Genomic DNA, 26,254 nt, shown 5'->3' with positions numbered 1-26,254 from the left:
TTATTCAGCAAGTAGAATGAAAATACTAACGTAAACCAATGTCCTTCCGAGACGCAAAGGTGGCTACGAGAGAATATGTTGTAGGGCTCAAATCATCGAGAACGATGTTTTGAGAGCTGTATGTGGCATGTGTAGCAGGGCTTTTATTGATGCCTTAAGCACGTTCTACTAATTACTTTTCCTCAAAAAAAAAAGCGTATGTTAAATAGAACCTTGTCCCTCAGATGGCCAGTTTTCATCAGTCATCAGAATCGTATTACGACCACCATGAGAATACTGTTACCTGCTTACTGTTACCTGGATAAACTCTCGCTTGCCGTTTCTCGTCAGGCACAAAATTAGGTTAGGTTCACATAGAACATTCGTTTACTGACAATTAATACCACGCAAATAATCCGAGTATCTGTGTATGTAAAATATAGAAAAAATGCTCATCATTGGACTGTTCTACAATTGAGTACCGTACTAAGGCGCCAATTCTATCGATTCAACTATTATCTTTACGAGTATCTGAACGTTGTCAAAAATATAGCCTGACCAATGTTAAACCACTTCAACCTATCGTATAGTGCCATTTATTTTAGATTTTTGCAGCAAGGGTCTGATTTACAACATTGGGTACAATGACTAGGCCTTGAACACAGAGTCGCTGGCAGAGACTGTACACTGAGATGAATTGACCTAATCGGTAGTACTCGCATTTGAAGGACTGTTCTATTTAATGTAACGCAATCAAATAAAAAAAAAAAGTAATCGTGAAGAATCATGCGTTCTTTCTTCGTTGTTTTTCGGGTAGAACAAGTGTTGTCAATATTGGAAACATATGTGATAATTGATATTATCTAATTATCGCATTGTGTCATCCTAGAGCAATAAGCAAATTGTAGAGTGTTCTAGAGTAATAGCAAACGCACTACAGTTGCAAGGCTGCGTATAGATTCTCGCCTTGTTTAGCCGGTAGGTGGTTATGTATTGACTGAGTTGAGGCGATGTTGAAGAGCGATAATAATAATAATTTATCTAAAATTACGTTAAGATCTCGTCCACTAATAATATTTGACATGAATGATATACCTCGAAAATGATAGAACTAGAGACCGCCGTTAGCTGACCTCTAGCACTTACGTAATGTAACTTACGAACATGGTAAGTCACGCGACGGTACTTCGGAACGCTTTCCCGTTCTGACCTCCTCTATTCTCACACCACTCGTGTAACCATGTTCGCATCTGACTACTTTCCTTATTCGCAATATGTTTTCCCATGTTAGGTCTTACCATCCGCGACGATTTAACGTGATTTAGGATGGGGCATTTGTTCTAAGCAAACGAATAAGGCCACCCGAAAATGGGTCTAGCGGCTAAAATACTGGTTGAACGTAAATACAATTGGTCTCATACAGGTTCATGTTACAGCGCGGTATTTTCACCGGAGAAATCGTGCTAAAATCTCCCAATGGAAGTTACTCTATACACATTCAAACTTTATATATAATGTATGGCCGTTCATCAGCTACTATTTCATATAATGGATTGGATCTTTTAAGTCTAATTTTTATTTTGGCTAATCATACTGCTTGGTCCGTAAATGTCTAAGGCCTAATCATTGATAATGATCGAAAAAAACTGGTTTGTTGAGGCTCTTCAAGTGTCGCGTGTCTGATCAAGCGGTTATTTCACGTAACGACGTTTTATTAAGCCTTTTCTCTGTCAGCAATCTGATCAGCTAGTTTGTATATAGCTGCCAATGGCTAAGTACGGAAACTGTTTTGACTGGCTACATCTGCCCCTACCACCTTGCTATATATAACCTTATAATTGCGGTAAGCCAAATGACATCTCTGTCTCTTTGAGAGAGATGATAAGCCGCCGCCGCCTATCTCACAATACGTAGAGGCGGCGGTGGTCTATCATCGTCAACATGTTAACATTTCTATTCCATCCGGTCATAACTAAAGTTATGGAAACGAAGACGCAGTTTAATAAGATTTTGATCTTCTTTCTGCTTTATTCTTATTATTAGCTGATGAAAGTTGTGCTATTAATGTCTTTTCTTTGTTCTCGTGATTGTTCGAATACCTATTCTCAATATGGCACGTGACAGCCGCGGCATCATCCCAGGTGATATCCTGCTTGATTATTTGGTTGATACAGGCAATTCAAGTGGATGTAACTTGCGTCAAGTTCCCGTCTTAGCTTCTACTGCGGCCTAAAATCCACACGCCGGCATCTTCCCTTAAAATGTAATCACGTGCATATACTGAAGCCATATAGGGCACCCATCACATGTCGTTTATCCACACGCGAGCTGAGAACTAGCTTCTGTGGTAATTTATGGGATGAATGATTAAACATAACTTGCGCATGAACTTTAATTTTTCACATAAATCCTCGCATAGCAGCCTCGATACCATAGCCATAGCCATACCCTTTAAATGTTTTGTTACAGCTTAGCAATAGTGAGTCCTCCAATGGTGTACCCATTAAATTCTTACCTAAAACACATGTGTATCCTTGCTACTTCTTAGAGAAAAATGGTGCACGTTATCTGTGCCAGATAGAAGCCTCTCGGTAGACCGATCTATGTAACGCCTCTCCGGCTTTCGATGAAGAGCCATTTGTGCAACGGGTACAGTTCTTCCTCGGATTTATATCGAGTACCATTCAGAGCGTGATTGTTCGCGTTATTGTCACAATGGACATAATTTAGCAAAGAACTTAAAAGGAAACGCCTAATAGATAAAAACTTGATAAGCAAGTGGCTGTTGGCGTATTAGCCATGATATTTTGCGAGTAAAAAACTATTCGTCAAGAAAACGTTTTTCGGTCGTATCTCGCAGAAGCTGCGCATTAATTCCGGGCACAGCCGACGAATCAGCGCTGTCCATGTAAATTATTTTGATTGAATCCTTCGGATCAGAGAACTGTTCAACATGTTTCAGTCCTGCATGTAGCATTTACTTGATAAATACGTAGGTGGAACTACAAAAGAGATTTCGCCTGCCCTAGGTTATCGAATAGAGCTTCTGGCACGACGAGCGTCGCACTGCTATAGATGATAGTCGATCATCGTCGTTCTGTTATCACTGATCTTAAACTCTTTCAGCCTTTCAACTTGAATGGTTGTTAAAAACAACTGCATTAATAATTATGTAGTTGTTATTACTACTAGTATTTTTATACTAATTTTTTTTATTGTTAATTTCATATTACTACTAACATTTTTATGATAAGAGTTAGTAATCCTCATCATCATAATCTTCTTCGTCGTCGTCGTCGTCGTCGTCTTCCCCTTCGCAGTAGCAGCGTTACCCTAGTCGGGTATGTAAACATGTTATCAAGTAATAACCGTTTTTCATTTTATTTATGTCGCTTGTATCATGCTACATCATTATTCCAATATGGCCGACAATAGTTCAAAACTGAGAACGAATTTTGCAGTAAGTGTAGTTTGATTTGGCTATAGTCATATCTATAGTACACTTGCTTAGTAACAACGTCGCCTGTATATATAGCAAGATACCCGTCGTATATAGCTAGCAATTTGTGTTCAAATATAAAGTAGATCCTGCTGCATGCATTTACCTTATAGGTGTCTAAAAATATAATTGCCTTATATATTTTCGCTGGGGGTTTATATAGGATCATATGTTCATATAGCTAGATATGCTGCAGCTCGACGCTATACTTCTTACCATAATGATACTATTACTGATGCACACTTGACCGTAGCAAAGTGTTGTTTCCTGATTTAGCTAAAATAGGAAAACTTGCGATCCGTCGGAGCTAGTTAATCGTCTTGCTCCTTCTATTAGTTTAGGCACAAAAGAAGAGAATTTAAGCAAACATTGCGTGATTAACGTGGCAGAAAATGGATTTTATCATATGTTCTACTTCTGCTACTACAGCATATATAGGAAATTTCTCAATTTTTGCATATACCGTGCCTTGTTGGACACTGATTAATTTTGCGCCCATGATTATGGAAGCGCCCATGATTGTGGAAGCGCCCCCTATCATTTAATAGTGATATTGCATACACACACATGCTGGCAGAGGGGTCGATGTTCGCTTTTGTTTGCCGGTGTTATCTTGTTTGTGGGAAATTGTTGCCGATACTGCAAGGAATCGTAAATTACGTATAGAAATAAATAGCATCTATGTAGTAAGCACTCACAATGTGTTGTTATTTCGTTCATTGATTTGTGTATTTCACACATCATGAAATGCACACTAATCGACACGTCACCATTGGCTTAGGTCTTCATCTTGGTTCTGCAGCGCTGTGGGCCTCAAGACAGGACGCAACAATTAGCAACTAATTATATGCGACGCACCGATAATGCAACGCTGCATTTGCTTGTGTTTATATTTTCGATGTATGTCACCAGCAAGTAACTATGGCGGGTACGCCAAGCGTGAATTGTGACAGTGAGCGGTTGTAGATTGTCTAGGGCGTGGCGTAGACTGTCGATTTAGACCTTCGTCTGAGATCGAGGTTAGTCGAACTAGAGCTCTTCGACTCTGTCTTTGACCTTGTTGGCGATTTCTTGTTTCTCCATTAACAGCAAGAGGTGCTCAGGTGACTTGCATGGTGAACAGATCTGATACGAGCAATTCCAGAGCGATTGACGGATCCGATTTTCATGCGCTTTCCGAGGCCTGTTGCGCTGAGGACATCTGTTCTTGTCATAGCTTCACAGTCAGCATTGCCTTCTACTCGAGTTCGGTTATTTTTGCTCTGAAAGTGTTACCTTTACCCTCGCCCTCCTTGCTTTTCTCGCATCTCGGAAGCCCGAAATTGAGCTACGAGTAGCATTTTTTCAGGTTACTTGATGGTTCGATTATTATTTATACATGCCTTTAAAACTGATCTATATCGCTGTGATGTCCATAGCGGTTAGTCATATCTTTTTGACGAGTTTGTATCACATTGCCGAATGTTGCATTGTTGAACAAATAGACGGCCGTCTTTTTGGAACAGGCAAAACAAAAGAGAAGTTAGGATGTCAACGATTCTGGGTAACCCTGCTTTATTGACTGGGGCTGCTGGGGTTGGAGGTGCTGTGTGAGCGGTTGGAAGAAATGGTGTCCATTTTGAAGGCCAATTCCCGGGATGAACTGATACTACTGCATCGACCACATCGTCTGGAAGGACGAAACGGTAAAAAATAGCTTTTGAGACACAAGTATTGTTTATCGAGCGAATTTTATCTAAGTAGTCAAGTAGCAGTTGTCCTAAAACTTAAGCATTGAGTGTCGCTCAGAATGCCGTTTATGCACTGCACGAATTCTGAGTGACGCTCAATGTTTATGAACCTATTTACAAAGTCATCTTAAAGGTTCGGCTATACTGAGTTTCTACATTGTCGTCTTCAAATATTTTTTTCCAGTGTTTCACATTTGCTAAGAATATCTCCTTTTTGAAACACGTGCATTTCTCGCGAATTTCCCAATCAAATTTCAACCATAGATGATTTTTTTTTTAGATTTTATTTAGTTAGCAATGCATCCTCTCTTTTCCCTGCGGAATGAGTGTTTTCTACGGATGCCCAAACGTAGTAGACAACAGTGATTTTATTTCTATTTAATCACTACAACGAGCGATACGGCTTTGACGGACTGCTGTATTTTATGCAATAATAAACGTCAGACAACAGATTGGTGCTGGATATCGTGCACTTTACGCACTACCCACAATGTTTAGCTATCCGCTTAAATTGTGCCTTCTAAACTTCTGCCTTTAATTATCTATTAGAAAAGGATAAAAAATATGTATGTTTTGACCAGTGAAGTATCCTCTACAGAACTATTTCTCGGCCTATTGGCTAGGCCTATCGCTTGGACTAGCCACGGAAATCGACAAAACAAAACACTCGTGTTCCAGTCAGCGCAGTGAATATGCTAGACGTTCAAGTTCTTCTTTAAAACTTGTCACTAATACAATAAAATATACTATAGTACTTAATTCTACGTATAAAAAATTCCAAGATTACAGACAGGTCCTCCACTAATACGATTATGCCTAATCATTCTACCCTCATTTTTACCACCACCCTTATTATTGTGCTCACCTCGGAGACGAACTAGAATGAATGGAGTGCGTGCTCCGAGAAGAGCCGCCAGCCTCGTAAGCCAATTGACCGCTGCCTTTCTGAAGGCCAAAGGACCCCTGCTGTTGTTGTTGCAGGTGACGCGAGAGGCAAATCCGGTCGATATCCGGATGTTGTTGCTGTTGCTGTCCCTGGTGAGTGTCGTTGCTGTTGCTGCTGCCTGACGGTGTTGTCTGTATTTGCCCCTGCCCCTGGACTGGGGAGTGCTGCTGAACAACTGCGTTGGCCAGATGGATATGCGGGAGTCCTTCTGGCACCGAGCTGGGCGGCATCGTATTCTGGGTCTGTGTGTGAAACTGATCGGGCAAGTGGTGGATGGGGAGTTCCCCGGGCCCACGATGGTGTACATGGTGGTGATGGAGTCTCTGCAGGCCCTGCAAGCTCATCGGGGTCTGGTGACCGGGCGGAACAAACACGGTTGCCTCCTTCGCTAAATGCCAGGGCAGTCGTGGCGAAAGAGGGGGAGCGCCGCCTACCTCCGATGAGTAACTCGCGCCTGATAAATTGACCAGGACATAAGGGAAAGAGATGCCAAGAAACGCAAAAGAAAATGAGAGAAACTTCCTGTAACAATGATGTTACACGGTAAGGTTCTAACTAACTTGTTTAAAGCACATTGTAAGAAACAGAATGTTGACCAGCGGTGGCCGGATGCTTAGTGTCAAGTCGTTGTGATTTAAACAAATAATGTATTTTTAGGGAAAACAATAACCGAGTTCTCGCAAATCACGTTATCCCACTAAAAATTAAACAAAATCTGAAGTTTTGGAAGTAACTTTCAGCTCATCTTATTTTACTACTTTGCTATGTAAATACGTGCCCAACGTAATAGTGACTTTCATTTGCAAATATAAATAAAAGACGAGGTAATTTTTATTTCCAGACGATGTTTGAAACCCGACCAGTCGATTTTACCGACATGGCCTGATTCGCTCCGAAAGGTTTCCTAACGTTCCCAACGGACTATAATAAATGCACTCTACACAATAGCCCAGTATAATTATATAAGGCTCTCCTGGCACTTGCATGCGGTGTTCACTATGCATGGATATATAGCTCTTGGCCTATTTCTATGCCATTTTGTACAGATAAATGTGTTGATCAAATGCTGCCTGCTTTATGAAAAATACAATGTGTTTTTTGTATTACAGCTCCATTTGTATAATATCGTTGTTATTCTTTAGGATCGTTCTATGTTTTTCCCGGATAAGCGAGTTTTTGAGGTGTAACAAATTAGCTGTCTTTATTTACATGAATTTGCACGTCGCTGACGGCAATATATGATACGGAAGTTTGAAAAACTGGCTCAACCCTTACTTGAGGATACAATTTAGTTACTTAGTGCCTCATAGGCTGCCAAACAAGTGCCCCTGTATGCGTAATACCTATCGTATCAGGCACAGTGTGGCTAACAATGAATACCCGACTCCTTCCTTAACAAAAGCTGTATACAGAACTAGCCAGACTTACGCAATATGTACTCGTGCGAACCGAAAACTAGGAAATCGAAAGAAGTTGTGACCAGTTAGATCCTCCAGTTAGATAGTGTTACATAAAATGATCCATTTCCCATTCGCCAATCGGTGGCCATATTGAGCAGAGGTAATCGTATTATAGCATCGTTAGCCATAATGTACTTGCAATACTAACTGTCTCAAAACTAGACGCTACGTTCATTGTGGTTATGTTCACTTTTATATAAAAACACATAATACAATATTTAGAAACATCGCACGCGTAGACGCGTTCCAGTCACCTTCTTGGAAGGACCATTTTGTCGGATAAGTGTATATAATGCAAGCATACAAGGACAACGCCAGTATCTGGAGTGAATGATCTGGCTACTTCCTTATTTAGAGCCATCGCCATAGTTATGTTATTAGGTATGAAAATGTTATTTTATAAACAATCGGTTTCTGCTACTAGAATTAGATCATTCGTTCTTTAGGGGATCTAAAACTTCGAATAAAAACACAAATAATACGTTGCGGACGTGTCTAAAAAGTTAGCAAGTCCACTCAATATTTGAATGTATTTTAACGTAATAAAAACGCTACAATTTATGAACATGTTTATTATTTAATCGCTATCCAGCTCCTCTGATGACCAAGTGTGGGCTTCTCTGGGTGAGCAGCATAGGTCTACTGTGCGATCAATATACATGTATCTATTGGATGACCTTTTTATTGGCTGGTGCCGACGTATGATCGTATAGAAATCATTGAATTAATACAGCCTAATTAATTAAGAATACTTTTCAACACGTCTAGTAGTTTTCGTATTAATTACGGGCACAACGACTACCCGCCTCTTTATATGGCCCATGCATGAAAATGATCAGCTTTAACCCGGCAATTTCAAAAACAATATAGACCGTCATTTAGAGAGATGAGTAGCAGCATTTGATTCCGCTTGTTTGTATTCAGTGCAAGAGTTTGTGCCCAAATGTATTACATTAGGCGAGAAGGAAATACCTGGTTCCGAAATTTTCCCGTATTGCCCTCACTTTGCCTCGACCCATTTCTAATGCCAATGGTCGATGCCACTTTTCTCCTCGACTTTGCGGTCAAAACACGTCGTCGACAGTGACAACGTTACCGGATTATCCCCTTTCTTGTTGAGTTTTTCTACTCGAGCTCGGATTTTGCAGCATTGAAAACTTTGCCATTGAATATATATAATAGAGATCAATCCTCATGCTTCACAAGTGCTTTTTTTTTTATTTCTACGCCCATATTGAATTGCTAGATTGCTCAAGTTACGAATTTTAAGTAGTGGAAAATTATTTCTTCATGAATCCATTGGGTGGTGTATGTTCTTAAAGGCCTTGGTCACAAACGCGGCACAGCGCACCGACACAACCATAAGAAGCGGTCAAGATTTAGGAATAGCAGAGCTATTCGAATATTCCATTATATGGAGTCGTATATTAGAACTAAATATCTATATATCTGACATTGTTCATATAAGAGGAATCCATGGCGTTATCAAAAAGCAAGCACGGTCAGTAACTATTTCGTTCTTCGCCAGTCCTGAGAAGATCGCATTTTTTCTTCAAGTTGCTCTATAAACTTCACGTTCAAAATACCTATCAGCTCAGGAGCTTGCAGATATTCGCTGCTCCTCGCCGATCGTAAAAATATAATAAATTCAAAGGTCGGTCTACTGAATTATATTGTAAGCAATCATACGTTTAACCTTCTAATACAAACAACTCGTACGTTGGTTATGCTTCGACGGAAATTTAGTATAAAGCGTGGACTGTGCCAATGGGTTAAGCACTAAATTCATTACGGAAGCATAGAATATGATCAGGCTATTGTTTCCGTTAGCCAACAAAGGCCATTTATCTGCTGTAGCCGTGTCCTGCGAATCGGTATTTCAAATTTGGTGCTTAGTAAAATTAATAATATTATTGCAAAATGAACTATATTTATAACACCGATTTTGTTTGCAAATTCCAAGTTAAAACAGCATGTTTCACAACGTAGTTTTCTTCTATATACGTAATCATTACATAATATTTACTATTCGCTCTTCAACATGTCTTCTATGTCAAACAAAGCCCAGAGCTTTATTTGAAAGTAAATTGAAGCCACTATAACGACTCAAGCTCTCTACTGCTTATCTCGACTGCTTAACAATCACACTAGACAACTACTTAAACCTGATGGCACGTCTAGACAATTCACTGGGTTGCTATCAGCAATTTTCACCAAAACGGCGGTGGTCCAGCTTAAAAAAGGTAGCCTTGGTCCCTACTGCCAAACTAAATGGGACGTAAATGCTGTAAAATACAGACAACTTACTATCTGATTTTACCTGAATTTGATCAGCTTTTATGGCAAAAGGGCGAAATGTCCATATTGTGCGTTTAACCAGGCTGATGGACTTTTCGTAAAACCCCCCAACTTACGAGTTACCACCGGTGGGGCATGCTCGCTAGCTGGGACGACTTCTTCACTCACTGTTTCACTGTGGCTACGTATGTCTGGCGTGTAGCATACCATCGGCCAAGAATTCAAACACGCGTCATCTCTGTTGCCAGCGCAGGCATTTGTTGCCCCGATTTAATTCTGCCCGATGTCCTGGCCCTCGATGACCACTTACATTCATTGGGGAACGAACAGCTATTTCGAATAGTTCGCTAGCGGTTGCCCTTGCTCACTCATTTGCAATAGGTCTATAATCGCTGTAAAAGTAATGCCTTCTATTATTTCTTCTTATAGAAGATTTACCCGAGAACATAACGCCTATCTTATGTGAGCCGAGTGTGAGGCTCAACCTTCCCCGTTGGGCTCGTTCCTGTCGAAATCACCATTCACTAGCTCTTAATTAACCTCTCAAGATTCACTCCAAATCAGCCCAGATCAGCCCATTTGACAGTACTACAGGCTAATAGGAGGGAGTGACTAGTGCCAGCGGATTACCTTAACCAGGTTCCCACCTCTACAGATAAGCTAGCTCCCTGAATGAAAGTTTGACCACCCGATGTGTCCTCCAAATTTGATGAAGCATCGTACGCCATGTTGCTCTAATTAAGTCGTAATTTTACAGGCATAAAACCCCTCATGCCGTTTCTTAGGTACAATCTTATCTCCCCCGCGATGTGTCCTTCTTTAATGCGGGTAAGTGCCATACAAGTCGGCAGACTGTAGTGTGGTGTATCTTCTGGGCCCGTAGTGCAGAGTGCATAGATGCCCACTGGGGCTTTACCAGTTTTGTGAAGGTAGCCTTGAAAAGCTTCGTGATCCCAGAGGATCTGCATGAGATAGTAAGCTAGCTTTCACCTGATCGTGCATCCAGACTTTATCTTAGGGATGGTGCCCCCTACTGCCACTCCCGTCATAAAACTAAGTATCAGCTCCCATTCTTCTTGCCATATTCTCGAGACTTTCCCTTCCGCGTCATTAGTCAGATCTCACCCGGGAGCACGCCCCTCTTTAACTCTTAGATCTTAGGAAGCGGCACCTGCCACGGTGAAAGCCGCGTTTGTACTAATTGTGTGGTAGTCTTGGGTAACCCTAACAGCAAGGATTTGCTAGGCACTTTTAAGTGGCTACATAACCGTAACCCCATAAGTTCAGGTAAAGATAGGTGCTCTAAAAAGCGTAATCAACTCGTTACTGTGGTTTACGGCTGTTTAGCAGCATTCTGGCAAGGCAATTTCCATGACGGCTCTGGTCGTCATTGCGACAATTTTACTGATGTAATACATTTCACTTATTGCATGCTTTAAATGGATCCCAAAGTGTCTTGTCGTTTTGACCAGGTGTATTATTTTCCTGCCCGAAGTGAGTCTAAAAAGCCAATATTTTTTCCTGTTCATGATTAATATAACCTCTGACTTCGCAGGAGCCAAATATAGCCCATACAATGTATAGCCCATATATAGTACAGAGGTCACCTGTATAGACAATGGTTTCTACCTCCACAAAAGAAATCATCTAATCCTAGCGTTCCGTCTTATGCCATGAGGATGTCTAGGACAGACCATTGAGGAACTCTTGCTGTTGTAGAAAAAACTTTTTACCTATTGACCACCAATCTATCTCACAAACAGTCAAGCAGACTAGAGAGACTAAACATTAAAAACCTTTTCCTTCTTTCAAGCATGTGAGCACTCTCCACAATGATAGGCTAATTAAAGGTAGGATTATGAAAATAACATCAGTTAGTTTTTAACAATTTAGCTTTCCCTCACCTTTTCAGTTTTTCTGAGAACCCTATCGATTGCTGTCAGCACCGATCTGTGCTTTCGGAAGCCATTCCGATTCTCAGACAGAAGATCCCTTTCTTCAGCAAAGTTTCTGAGCCTTTGCAGTGTCTTCAGCAGACGTCTAGGTCTTACTTTCTTCAACTCTAAAAGAAAATAGCCAGGGTTGACAATCCACGTGGCAACTATGGGAACCATGTCAGGAAAGTCTTTACAAAGAAAGATCCCCTGTAGCAATGGCCAATATAACGTCCGAACCTGGTGTGCTATTCACTTCAATTCGTTTTCCTGCCTATGTTGACGTAAAGCCTGATTCAACGCCTTCAGCACTTTAGCCAGGCTGCAAAGGCACTTTCTGTTTTCCGGCATCGTTGACAGGCCTCGAGTTTAGCCAAAGTCATCGCTATTTTCGGCATACTTAGCAAACTTACTTGATTCAGTGTCGACGACAACAATCTTATCGGTGTCATCCGTGAGTATCTTGCTGGATTTTATTCACTATATTATCCGATATGGTCATTTATCGATGAAGTGCGTGACAGTGGCTTTCACCCGCGAAGCCTTTGTAATCCTCAAGTAGTGTTATCCTCGTGTTTTGTGTTGAGTACCAAGTGTTGCAGAGTGGCTAAGAATCACGACATACAAATAAGTAAGCGTGATCGTGATAGTTAGACAACTAACTGGCTCATAATTGCTAATTTCGACAGCAATAGCGGTAGCTTATAACGAACGCCCCGAGCACTGTTGCGGCGCTGAACGCTTTCTTTATCCTAAATCCCTTCGGACACGGATGATCTTTCCGTCGTAACGAACCTCTTGATGTCCTGCAGTTAACCAGCCTACTGGGACTCCATGCAAAACCTGCTACAGGAAAAACTTGCCAGCTATTCGGCGTCACTTGCTCACTCAGCCGCTCCAGGAAGGACAGTCAGCCCGACGATGGCCCCGGAATAGAAAGGAAGGTGCTCGCCGTATCAGCGCTGTCTACGATAATAATACATGAAAAGGCCACGGCCGACGCAACTGTCAAGAACAATTTGCCAGGCCACCAGTTAAAATATATTCAGTCTCTGGTCAGGTTCTCGGCCTTGAATACGGCACAACTTCCTGCTAGTAAAGACATTAAAATAGACGATGCAAAATACGCGTCCTTGGTGTCCTACTAGCGTAGCTCTCAACGTTTGTCTGCCCGATATTATTGATGTGTGTTATAATAATAAAAATGTTTGACATATCGGAAGCATGTCGTCATTTCCTACTACTGTGCTTGATATAATGAAAAATCACGAAGTTCTCCCGAGTTCGTTGCTCATAACTTGGCAACTTATATATTTAGGCTGAGCCTGACAAGTACCAACCTATAAATTAACACTTGTATCACTTCAACTGCGTCATTCAACGAATTTTATAGATAGCTTTGCGTACGAATATCGGCCCATACATGTTACTTTGATATGATAACAATTTATTACCGCACTAGCTTTCGTCTAAGGTAACTCATCATCGTATTATGAGGGAACGTATATATCAAGCAATCTCCGTGATCTTTTTTCATAATATAATACCTTCGCAGCTTGTTGGCAACCGTGAAGGAAGGCTCCATGGGATCCAAAATATCACACAGCAACATCCGGAAGGTTATGCGACTTCTTAGCATTAAAGCCCGAGATCTTTCGCTAGGTACGTAGATGAATTTTTTCTTCCGAGGTTTGATTGACTAGTAAACGTTGACCGGTGTCGAGAATTCTTATAATTCATCGAAATAGAAACTTAAGAGGTCTGTCCCGATTTGCGGAAGAGATCATGATGTCGTAGGAGGACTCATTACAAAATCAGGGTCTCGTCAAGTCCGACACCCAAGTGGACCACGTTGCAATTTATAAAATGCTACTCCTTAAAAAAACTTAACGGGACAATGGACGCTAAATTTTTTTAGCAGGAAAAGGGCGATTTGTTGTACAACCAAGCTATTTGCCCCAGGAACGTACTGTATCAACTCTAGCTTTTTTAGTTTAGCTTTTACAAAATATTTGATTTATTTGTTGTACATCGACTCCGTACATGTCGTCATCGATATTTTCCATGTCTTTGGTTTTTCGAAAAGAGCCATTTTTACTAGACATACATAGATTGCGCAACGAGACACGTCGTGCAGGCATGTTCTATCATAGCAGGCTCGACAGGACAGCAACGCTGTTCCGTGTGTAACGTACATAGTTGAGCCAATCTGCACATGTGAGCGGATAGTCTGAACGGCGCTCCGCTACACAAAATCTGCCACTATCCAGGCCCATAGTAATGTAGTTCTTACATGTAAGAGAAATTCTTCCAAGCTTGCAGGTGCGAGATGTTAAAAGGCTGTATACATCGATTTAGATAATTGACTTGGCCTCTTTGCCGTTTAGATCAATACAGAAAGATTGCGGCCTCAGACAACGATGCACGCGCCTGAGAACACGTTGATTCGAGGTAGGACCCGTCCTTTAATTCGGCACTGGCAAGCAGACGAATACATTAGATTTATCTTGACTGAAAGGAACGCAGCAACGATGGAATATACTCGTATCAGTGTAAAAAACCAATCAAACATTAGTTATATTTCAGCGAAGACTGGTTTTTGTGTTCATATTGTTTGACTAACGTCAATGTCGTTATACTTCTAGCTGTCTATCTCGATTGGCCCACATGAAATATTGTCACGTTCGCAGATACTGCTACTATACAAAAATAGAACATATTGTCCTCAATCGGTGTCAGTGAGAGTTTTTTCTCATAATTTCTCTCGATACATGAGCAAAGGGTTAGATAAAAATGGCCTTAACCGCAGTGGGACCTGATGATCAAAAATATAGTTGAAACACTGATCAGGTGCATTGGGAGGTTGTGCATTTGCAATTTGGAGCTCTACAAGAGTATCATATCCTGGCAACTGGCTAAAAAGATACATTGTATAAATCCCTCGGTTCACTCTGGCCATTTCGGTATGTTCGTCAGTCGTTCGAAAGTGTCAATTCGTTTGTCCACTGATCTTTAAGTTACTAGCTGCGTCAAGACAAATAGACAAACATGATTCTACTTCAGTAAATGTCAACTAAAAGAACTATAGGTAATTGACAGAAAAACGGTCGCCCATCAGAGGCAGTAAGTAACTGCACGGCTCCGTGGGGCGGATGGCGCAACAGCGGTATTACAATGGAGCATCATCCGGGACCACGTTAGCAAATACCGCACGCGTTAGATCGAGTGCACATAGTCAATTTCTGTAAACAAAAACCCTATTGAATCAGTTTCTAAAAACACGTTCTCTGTGTTGCTATATTTATTTGCGTGACCTCTATATACTTGTAAAAAAACTTAATTACAATATAAACTGCATCGCCGTTTGTACACCCGGTGACGGTTTACTACAGTTATGGTCAAGCAATGCGTTGGCTTCTAGGGATTGGCGGTCTTCTGCTCTCAAATACATTTGAGAACATATGAAACTGGGCCTGTAAATACACACACCGTAGAAGCTTGTATGTTTGCAGCTCAAAGAAAATTGCTTCTGGGCGTTAATTGGTGTTTTGCCGAACGCACGACAAGAGTACAAACATCGCCCTATTTAATGTCTCTACAAAAGTATAATTAACGTGCGACTGTCCAACCTTCACTCGTATGTATGGCTCAAGCCTAATGACTTCCGGATATTAGCGATTTAGGATTAATAACAGTATATACCCTGGACGACGAACGGCGCTGTTTTATATATACATTTACATATACATTATCAACTCGTACTCCATATGAACAGATGTGGCTCTTTTTTTTACATTTATTCTAGGTTAGTATGGCGCCATTATTTAAAGGTTATTTTTATTTTGCACAAACAAGCGGCCTTTTTTCGCTTGAAAAACTGTGTGGCACCTTTATTTCTAAGCTGCAGCGACACATTACGCGTAGTCGACCCGTAGACCGGCGTTTGAACGACACAGTCGACGTTCACTACGAAAGGACTATCTCGATTATAGTTTAATTTAGTGGGCTACCGAGAGGGACCAACACAGTGATCTGCGATCTCTGGCTAGATGACAGTAGAACGTTTGCTGCTATAGCAGACGAACTTAACTTGTTAGTTAGAATCGAATAATGAAACAGGCAAGGGTCACAGTGTTAGGACTAGTTTCTGCTTTTTAAGCCATCTTCCAAGAAAAGAGACAACTTTACAAATGACAGAGTTTCGCTAGCTGGCGGTTGAGTACAGCAGTTTCAAAACGATGTTTCACGGTTTGGCCGGGTTGTTTTTGCGCGTGCCTTTCTCCTCCGTGCTAATTACATTTACGGAACAATTCCGTAAGGATGGCAGTCTTATATCTTTTGAGACAACTCGGGCAGTACTACTATCTACCGATCTATCAGGGCCAACCGAGTCTACCAGGTCTTCTTAGCAGGTTAGAGAACAAAAGGGAGTCCTCATAGGTCTCCAACGAGGAATTTAGGTAAAACAGCACCTTTAAGATCACCTTCCTCAACTCACGTTGCTTCTCATTCGGCAATGCGCAGCCGTGTAGTTAGCTTTGCTTTTCAAAATCGGCAGGATGACAGACACAATTCGAGTCTTGGTCAGTTTAACGCTTTCGGTTTTTTTAGATATTATTGTATCTACGGTCAAACAGTATGGTGCAAGCCAGGAATTACTTATAATAATGATTTGTGGTTTAAAAAAGCGCGCTAAACACGATGGGCTTGACAAAGCCGCGCACGATTACATTTGTAAATAACTAAGATCACACAGCGAGAGCGCGCAACTTCGATTCACCTATCCACGTGCCGTACGTATTTACACGCAGAGGTGTTCCATTAATATAACATTGACTTTTCCTCGTATTCAACTGAAAACTCGGTGTACTCAATAGTTATGTACGGAACGTCAAATACAGAAATGCTTATTTTCTTAGGAAACGGAAAGACACTGAATCGAAATGTACTCTAGCTGATACTAATAATAACCAATCAGATTATATACTGGGCTTCAAAAATGACGCGAAAAATACTTATTACGCGAAATGTATTTCTGGTGATATTGTCTTGGCCTTGCTTGCCTTTATCGGCCTACATCACATTAGCAATATCGATTTAGCTCTTGAGCAACCCACATGTTTCGACAACACTAAATTGCAACTCGTTTGAAAAACATTGCAAACCCCGAAAATAACATAGGTCGTTTAAAAACTGTCTTCCGTGTTTTACGTCCGGTACTTGAGCTACTAGGCATTACATTAGACGGCGGGTTCCCAGTACGAGACGAGGTCTGTCTACGTAGGGATTCAAACATAGATCACCAATGGTCTGTAAGTTTCGCAAATGAAAATGTTATTTCTTAGGTAATTTAAGGACGACTTATAGGTCCTTCGCCATCGCAGTAGTCATACGAATTAAACAAATAACTTGTCTATCTACCGCGGAGAAGTTCATAGGCTTGAATTATGTATACAAATTAGCTGGTTTAGCATATTAGGTCCCCTGGTAAAAGTGTAAAAACTCAACGTCAAGCTCGATTTCGAAGTGACATTTAGGAACTATCCTTATCTAGCCGGTAACCTTGGACCTTCACATAAACCAAGCAGACATATGGTCTAGCAATGCTCAACGGTTGCATGCATCATATCTGATATATGCACGCACACTCGAGTGATTCCGTTATAATCATTAGAGTTCGCCAATTTCTATTGTTGTCAATTAGAAGAAAATCAGAGAATATTCATCGATGCTACGGCGGTAAGGAAACGTTCCATGTAACCATGACAACGTTCTTGTTTGATCAGTAGGCTCGAAGGTTCACTATGTATATAGTATAGCAATCGGGTGCACTTGGGCGAAATGTTATGTACGAGATATCATCAAGGTAGTATGGACATATATAGTAGATGATCTTATCTGGAAAGCGGCAGTATTAACCTGCCAGCTGTGTGGTCGAGTGATCTTCTGTGCCGCTGCTGTTTTGCTGTTGTTGAGCTTGCGGTTGCCTCTTTGGAGAAGAGGGGTTCCTGGTGGAGGTCCCACCGACGTGTGGGATTATGAAGCTGCATTGGATCTGATGGTGCGGTAACTGATGATGGATGCACAGAGAGCTCGTTTCCTATAATAACAGTGGTAATAATAATATATACATACGATATGTAAATTAGAATATATTTTGGCGAGCTATTTTATTGCAACGGACGTGGGTTCATTTGCCACTTTTGAGTTTGGAAAAGTTTTTCCCCCATGGTAAAAAGCAACACGTCCCTTCCGTAATTTAAGCTATTAGTCAATCTCTTCGTATTGGACTAACTCCCAAAACTAGAAAGACCACTTGCCCCGAATGTAGTTTTACGTTATGGCCAGTTTTTATGCGATTTTCGAAAAATTAGCGGGAACTTTTCACTGGGTGTAAACGACTCAGAAAATGACCAAACTTAGTTAAAAGGCCATTTTTAACATAGAAATTAACGGTCTTCTTTGGGGAGGAAAATATCAATTGGGTCGGTTAGATAAGCTCCAACACTTGACAGACTTTTCACGCCTTTTGTATTTTTGGACTATTTTGAGCGCTTGCACTTTGGCGTGCTGCGAGTCCAAACTTTAATTTTGTTGGAATATTTTGTATGCAGTATAGTTACGCTAATCAGTAATGCCTGGCGCATTGTTACTATTAAGAAGTTGTTTGGGAATAATATAAGAGTTTTGGAGTCCACAGGGAAGTTGTAGCCGCACTTAATGATGATTACATCATATGGCCATCAAAAAGGCGACGCCTTTAGCGCACGTTAAAGATTTTGTCAAGGTATCTCCGTTTGCTTGATTTGCTTTAAAGTGGTTCGTACGAGCAAATCCCAATTTAAGTGCCATATATATATATATATGATGCCTCTCCATTACCTTTGAATTGACCAGCGTTAGTTCGAATGTGTTTGTCTAAAGGATAAAGTGAAAAATAGTTGAAAAGATCAATTTTTCTTTTCTCATCGTCATCGATTATTATATATTATAATTTTGTAAATAATAACTGAACGCACAACAATCCTCGTATAGGACAAATGACAAAACTAGCAAATATTGCCTTCAAAGAATGGTACCGGAAAAAGTGTCGCTTCTAGCATTAGCTCAGCGTTACACGACCGCTCCATTAACGATGATATGTGGGCAAAGATTTGAGACAGATATAGGCTATAGGCCAACTAGCTTTTGCGATAGACTCAGACGTATATGTTTCAAATGAGAGAAGCGATCGATTACAGTTGGAGTTGCTCTATGTATCGTGGCAGAACAATAATAGCCATAAGAGTTCCGAGTCTCTTTCAGCGGTTGAAAATACGAACAGTTAACAAACAGCATGGCCCCTTGTTGACTAAAGGCTAAAATTTTAAGATTAGCAAACGTGAAATGAACATTTTGTCAGATATGGTAACACCTTAACACGTACCTTACTGATGGACGTTTCTCGATTTATTAATTAAAGCCAACAAATACACCATACACGATATAGCAACTAATAACTTCCGAGGCTCTCAGAGCTATTTGAAAGTTCGGAATCATGCTGTTCTCTCTTATACGTCACGTGTGATAACAAGATACGCAACTGACAAGAAGGAACTACTCGGGGCCGTAATATGAAGCAATGTGCAAAAAGGTTTTTTGCACAAGGTAGGCGCTACGCCCCTTTTTTAAGCCTGAAATAGCGTTCAGGTACGATTTGGACGCGCATACCCTTACAGGAACCAATGCAACGCTGGCTACACTTGTGATGTTGTTACATGTAAATGACGGCGTGTTCGGGGGTCAGCTCCGCGCTAAATCTACGGCGAGCTAGGCTGTAAATGCGTACTGTTAAAATAGATCGTTGCTTTATGATCGAATCTAGCGTAATACGGTGTCATCTCAGGTTACGCTACGCCTGAAGACCTTCGTTCTTCATTTCATCATCGAAATATTTGGTTGGTCCTATACGAGGGCATCAGAACTACCCGGATAGTTTCCATGCTTAGAACATTGTCGTTGTTGTTTTCTGTTTAGCTTGCTGACATTTGAACCCAGTTGCCTATCGTAGAGGCACCATGCTATTTGTTTGCAAAATTGCCAGTCAGACATGTTTTTCAGCTTGTATATGCGTGCACAGTTCGATATCTACTATGCTTTGAGTCTCCACGCGCTGTCTGTGTCCGAAACTAAATAAATACCTCCTTCTTATACCCTTATACCGTTATTCGTTTGTTTCTGTAAATTTCATCTAAAATCTATCTTGCATGCCTAGGAGGCAACACTGGAGTTATTGCGCTTTAAGATGATCGTTCGAAAGTGCTGCATTTTTCCTTATATCGGTAGGCATATTCTAGACCGCGCTTCTCATATTCTGGGCATAGGCATAGATAATCGCACTAACAAAATCTACTCTGGGGATCCAAACGGAAACCCTGAATTATCTATACAGAGTATGTCTCTCTGATAAAGGAAGCTAGAGGATGTAAAAAGGACTAGAATATGTTCGGGCAAACACCTCTCTCGAGGCTGAGCTTAGACTACTCCATTGCACTATCAATACATAAAGTAGTAATACGACCAAGTAATAAGATTGTGATCAAGACTCAATTTTTAAGCGCAAGATATAACACATAGACGAATGAGTTGGGTCTACTGAACTGTTAGGTTAAAATCAAGCGATGCGTTGCAATTACAGGAAAGCACAAAGTACAAAAGATCGATTATCACAGTACTACTGAAAGCAGTCATAGAATTACTTCTGCATTTTTATTTTCTATTAATCTAGCTCTTTGCGATATCGATCATGACATATATAGTAGAGAATATAAACCAGAAGAAAACGCGCTAGATCTCAAATATCTATGGCGCTAACCTCAGTACCGGTAATGAAACAGATGGATACGGCGCGTATTTAACGTGCATTGTAATATACGATCAACGATACTTTAACCGTACATAGCTATTAGGCTGCTACCTGGGTCAAACTTTGTATGATGTAGCCTATGACGTCTAACACAACATGAGTTCATTAAAATTAGATACTGAACGACTCCTTTGCATAGTAAAAGTTGTGATGGTATTATTTCATTTTTTTCAGTTGAGCTCAATACTTTTTTTGAAATGGGTTGGCCTAATGCTGTGCACGCCCAAGTGGGTCCACGAAGCAGTGTCGATCAGAGTGTGTGAAGCTCGGCCCCAGACTTCATTCCGCCTCGACCACTGCCCACTAATTTTATCATATATGGCTCCAACAGTTGAAAGCTCAACTGACTTAAGGGGATGCAGCAGAACTCACTACGTATTTTCCCTAAACATGATCGATTTTTTCTGTATTTCCGTAAAACGAACGTAGCAGGAAACGCATTCCCGCTTGCTTCGACGTCGCGGAACAAGCTCATTAATGAAATTTCCACTTGAAATTAAACTCATTCATATCTTACGTGATTAATAGATACAAAAATGTTATCTGTTCTATCAAATATTTATTTTAACTTAGTCATAAATGCTTTTTTTTTTTTTTTTTTTAATATCCTCCACCTGCTTCTCTTAGTACCCTTTCCCATGCGGAGTTGTGTCAATCAGAATACTCTTTTCTACACGTTTTCAACCTTCCAATCATGTCCTTTGTTTAGCTATTACATGTAAATTTCAAAATCACTCCTTTTTAGTGTCTTGTTGTCATGTTTTTTTTTTTTTTTTTTTTTTGGCTTTTTCGATAATACCGTGTGATTGCGCCGTAAAGAAACTTTGATTTGTACGACCTAGAAGAAACACAGCTAACTTCAAAATAGCTTTAGTTGACATTAGGCAGAATTTTTTGATATTTAATAAAATTACATCCAGTTTTCATGCGGTTCAACCCCACTTAGGAAAAAATAAGCTTTTCGATCAAGCACCCAGAGGGTTTAAGCTCCCGAGCGTAGACAGACTTCGCCACATAACTCTGAGTCAGCCGTCTGATGGAATCTAAGTTGAGCTTTCAAACAGCTGGATACCTATAAGGAAAACAAAATGTTTTTTTCAAGGACCACAGCACGCTGACTATTATCGATAGTGATAGTTTATACACATGACCTGAATCATAACTGGATGATTTTCTTATCCAATAACTCACCTAGCAATGGGCCGGAGATGCGAATGTCAGGCAAATCCTGACATGATTTAGTTGTTTACAAACAAAAATTATAAACATCGGGGCATCGCATTTAAGCTGATTCTCTACCGCTGACAGAGGGCGTGGATATAAATGGGCTGAATGAAGTTATGTGGATTTTTCGGATGGATCAGGGACGAAGGTAAGTTCACCGGTGAATCGTATGTTAATTGACTCTGTTGGTTCCCCAGCTGGCAGTTTTATTGCATAGTAATTTGGGGTTGCGAAATACTCGTACGTTCTATGGTAATTGCTCTCCCAATGCTAGTGCATAACTGGCTTAACTTCCTTTAGACCGTAGTTGGTTCATTGTTTACGACCTTGAATATTGGATTTATTCTCTATGATCATATTTTTAAAATTAAAAGTGGTTATTCAAACATACGATTTCGAAGATAGACATTTCTACTTTTACTATATTGTTAATATTTATATGACTCTTATATTATGAATCGACTAAAACTCGTCTGTTAGTAACTACCTTCAAGTGTTAAGTTTAACGTCCACTATCGCCGTAAGGTGTCTCGACTGACACGCGACTGACTCTCGGCCTATGCCTGGGTTCGAACCTAGACCACAACGTGTGCTCAACATTAGCAAGCACACACGTTACCTACGGGAACACTATATTACTACTTGTTGGGTTTCGCTTTTTAGGTTGCGTTTATCAGTGACAAGTTATTACTGTGTTTGGTTGAAGAAGTTTTCAAGAACAAGCCAGCATTGTATGTAGGATTATTTTTCTATTTAATTAAGTGGTTATACAGACATACCGTGATATGACTAGGTCTCCGCTGGTGAGCGGCGCCCAGAGCATGCGAGTGCTTATGACTGTAGTCGCCGAAGTGATTGTTTTGTTCCCCTAAGCAAAAGCTCGCTCGATGCTGAAAACTGGGATTGTTACTGTGGGCGCTGCTGCTGCTGCTGCTGGCCTGGGCGCCGCCGTTTGTGACGAGGCTAGCCCCAGATGGTAGCACTAGAGTCGCGCCTGTGGGACGTTCGCCACCATGGTTATAATGATGCTTATGGTTTTGATGACTATGATTGTGACTGTGATGAGGCTCGTGACTCTGTTGGTGATGAAATTTTTTACCCAGACTGCGCCGAAAGCTGCTGCGCCAACGCTGCGACCCTATAAGGACACACACGTTTTATAAATATAGTATTATAATTATCCATATATAACATTATTTTTAGACCGAATTTAATTCAACGCATCATTAATACTGATTAGGCACATGGATGTGCATTGTTATTACTGATGTTGATTTAGTTTGTGAGATCTCACATCAGAGAAAATCCGCTCACTCTTCTCGAACAGGGACGCGTTCAATTCATGCATGTCCATATTTACTTATCACACATACATATCAACAGTTAATGAGCAATACTTTTACGACAATATGTAATTCCGTGTAACGAACTTAATTAGCGCTGTCTAACTTACCTTACACAAATCAGATTAATTGCGCTGAATTTAGTTCACATCTTACCTCGGCATATGTGTACACGTATCACATGAACTGCTTGCTCTAGGTCCTACATCAAATAACCTAGTACTTGCAACTCCCTGCATTTAATGATCGAGGATCCATGGCAGCACTTTTGTATCCTATTTACATCAAAATTGTCATATAGAGACGTATTTAAGCCTGTCAAGGCCCGTCTAAGCTGCCCCATTGGGCTGCTGTATCTCTTGAGCTCCAAGTCCCTTAGCAACGCTTTTGCTGATTTCACAGTGTCCAGTGACGTCCTTGTGCACGCCGTCTCGAGCGAATCTATTCATTTTTAGAGTCTTTCAGATGTCCCAAAGCAGACAGTACACCATTTCGTCGCCTGACCAACTCGAGTTGAAAGGCCGATCAATTGACTGACAGATATTGCTTATCAGAACACAAGCTTCGTGAGTACCAACTGGTTTTTCAGTTTTCTTCAATTGTTGCTGTTTTTGACTTCATCGATTCTATTCAAGCTACCGCAATACACCAGCTCCTGCTTGTGACGTGACAGCGGTTTCTATCAGTGATCGTCGGATCGTTGCTCCTTGCTGTAAATGTCAGCGAGTGCTAGCCTGTATAGCCAATAGATTCGAAGCAATACTGTGGAGCCATTAGCGGCGTTGGCATCCGCCAACGTATCCCCTCTTGTCGATCCATGTAAAATAGCTCGCGCAAGGATAGCTCAATCGTATTTACTTCAAGCAGGTTACAACATCTTGTAGGGCGGTGCGCATTTATACACTTCATTGACGTCTCTCCTTTTCGACGAATTTAATGAAAGCGAAGTAGCCCGTCGAACGAGGTAACATTGACCACGTACAAGAGTTTGTCGAAGCTTCGCAAAACAAACCGCTTAATAGGTGGTTACTGCATGTAAGGCGTATAGAGTGAAATGTGTTGGCGACAAGGTTGTAGCATTGCCTTTAACAATCGGAACCAAAACGGAATGTCATCAAAGAATTCCTAAAATATGTACGTATATCTGGTCACGGTGCTGAATAATACCTGATGTTCACTGGTGATGTTCGGGCCAGGTATCGAGAAAACCTTGAATAGTGCCGTCAAGGTTGCTGGTAACGGAAACAACAGCAGTAATGATGGTTCGCAGGGAAACGATAGTTAGTAAAGGTCGGCCAGCTTCTGTCCAATAGCTGGTTTATTGCTCACTTGCCGAAGAAGATTCTTTAATCTGTTGCACTGGCGCCATGATCATTGTCCTATCAGGCGCGATCAGAATTACGATGATCTCCTTCCAATCGGAACACTTCGAGTGCTCTGGTGCAGTCGTGGCGAATATTTATGTGTCTTTTCTGTATCGGCCGTGCCTGTGATCCTTGCTGATTACTCCACGCAACGAAATCGCACGTTCACGGAGAATCGTTGAATACGCAAAGTTCAATGCGTATACAAACGCACACAATACAATGTTGGCGTCATGATGTGATTTATATTAACGTATGTTTGAACACGTTCCCCGATTCGCGTAAACTTTAGAGCGGAATGATGATCCTCACAAAGTAACCGTTCCTTGAAAAAATTTAAGCGTACATTTCCTAGTTCTACGGTTCTTTGTTACTACTACGCTAAGATTGGCATCAGGTGCAATTAGGACCAAGCATCAGAACCGAGGCTTAACTGGGAACTCGTTCGTTCCCTTACCGGCCCATCAGGTCTATTGTCTTGCATGGGGGCGATTCGTTTGAATGCCATTTGTACAGCCGGGCCACCTATTGTAAACAAATGAAGATAGTGAAGGTGTCCCACGGGGACTTCACTACCCATTTCATTCTTTCAAGGTGAACCAGTAACGGTAAGCAGAGTCTTTGTCCTATAATATACCTTTGCAAACCTTTTTGTCTCTATTTTTTTACCGGACCCAGTTTATTTCGACTGTCAGAGCAACATTTCTGATCTTCCGTCCTGCAGCATTGTTTCAGTAAACTGCAGACATCTGAAAGCGATTTAGGCATCCGTAGATCGTGTAGATAGGGGTAACGTACTGGCTTGCTGAGGTGACCCAGGTTCGATAGAGCATAGAGAGACAGTTGGTTTTGTGCTGAGTGTCAGCTAGCCCTCTGATGGAACTATGTCTAACAGCGATACTAAATGTAAAGCTCGAAACACACAGGCATTCGTAGATCAATATGGTTTAGAAATAGGAAAATAAATCAACAAGCTAGAAATGACGATGTTACCTGAGCGTGGATCAGGGTTTGCTAAGCAGAGATTATCTTGATATGCGAAGGACTTTGTTTATTTTGTAGTAGTTTGTTTGCTACGCAAATACGATTGCAGGTTAAACAAACCGTGTAATCAATGTGACCCAAGCAGTGGTCCAACATAAGCTTAACTCTGTGCACGAGCAGATGTATTGGGTATGTCTAGGAACACTATACGTTCATTTACATTGCAAACTGGGTTTTCTGTTATGGCCATATTTCGACAGAGTAGACATTGTGCATACGGTGTTTTACCGCTATGGTTTTGGTGAAAGCAGACGAAGGTAACCTGGATTGTGTTTCGGTGCATCTAACACGAGCGCGCCATTTACCTTTGTAGCTTTGAAGAAATAACGTGACAGCTTGATAAGCGTGGTACCTTTGGACCTATGAAAACCTATGGCTAAAAGAAAACAAAGTATCATCATCATACATAGCCTGTGCGTAACACGTGTAGCGGAGCAGCAAAGGAGGTCACGTATATTCGTGATATAGTGGCCGCGTGTGCACTCATATATATATATATATATAATCAATAGGCTTTTCGGACGAAAA

The 26,254-nt window shown here is 41.0% G+C and overlaps 1 protein-coding gene across 3 annotated transcripts in view; it reads right to left on the bottom strand.

Annotated features, from left to right (window-relative positions):
• Positions 1-1,977: 1,977 nt before the first annotated feature.
• Positions 1,978-26,254, bottom strand: part of LOC111247631 (uncharacterized) — a 100,393-nt gene continuing 76,116 nt past the window's right edge. For all 3 annotated transcript variants that reach the window (XM_022798812.2, XM_086983813.1, XM_022798813.2), the window contains 4 exons: positions 22,755-23,113; positions 17,766-17,946; positions 6,074-6,608; positions 1,978-5,147 (listed from right to left, as the gene is read on the bottom strand). In XM_022798812.2, the coding sequence (XP_022654547.1) occupies positions 5,033-5,147; positions 6,074-6,608; positions 17,766-17,946; positions 22,755-23,113 (1,190 nt within the window). In that variant the 3' untranslated portion in view covers positions 1,978-5,032. The remainder of the gene's footprint in view (positions 5,148-6,073; positions 6,609-17,765; positions 17,947-22,754; positions 23,114-26,254) is intronic.

The sequence above is a fragment of the Varroa destructor genome, unplaced genomic scaffold (assembly GCF_002443255.2).
Source record: "Varroa destructor unplaced genomic scaffold, Vdes_3.0 BEIS01000003.1, whole genome shotgun sequence".
In the NCBI taxonomy this organism is placed as follows: Eukaryota; Metazoa; Arthropoda; class Arachnida; order Mesostigmata; family Varroidae; genus Varroa; species Varroa destructor.
The sequence above is the reverse complement of the archived record's forward strand: the minus strand, read 5'-3'. Positions and strand labels throughout refer to the sequence as shown.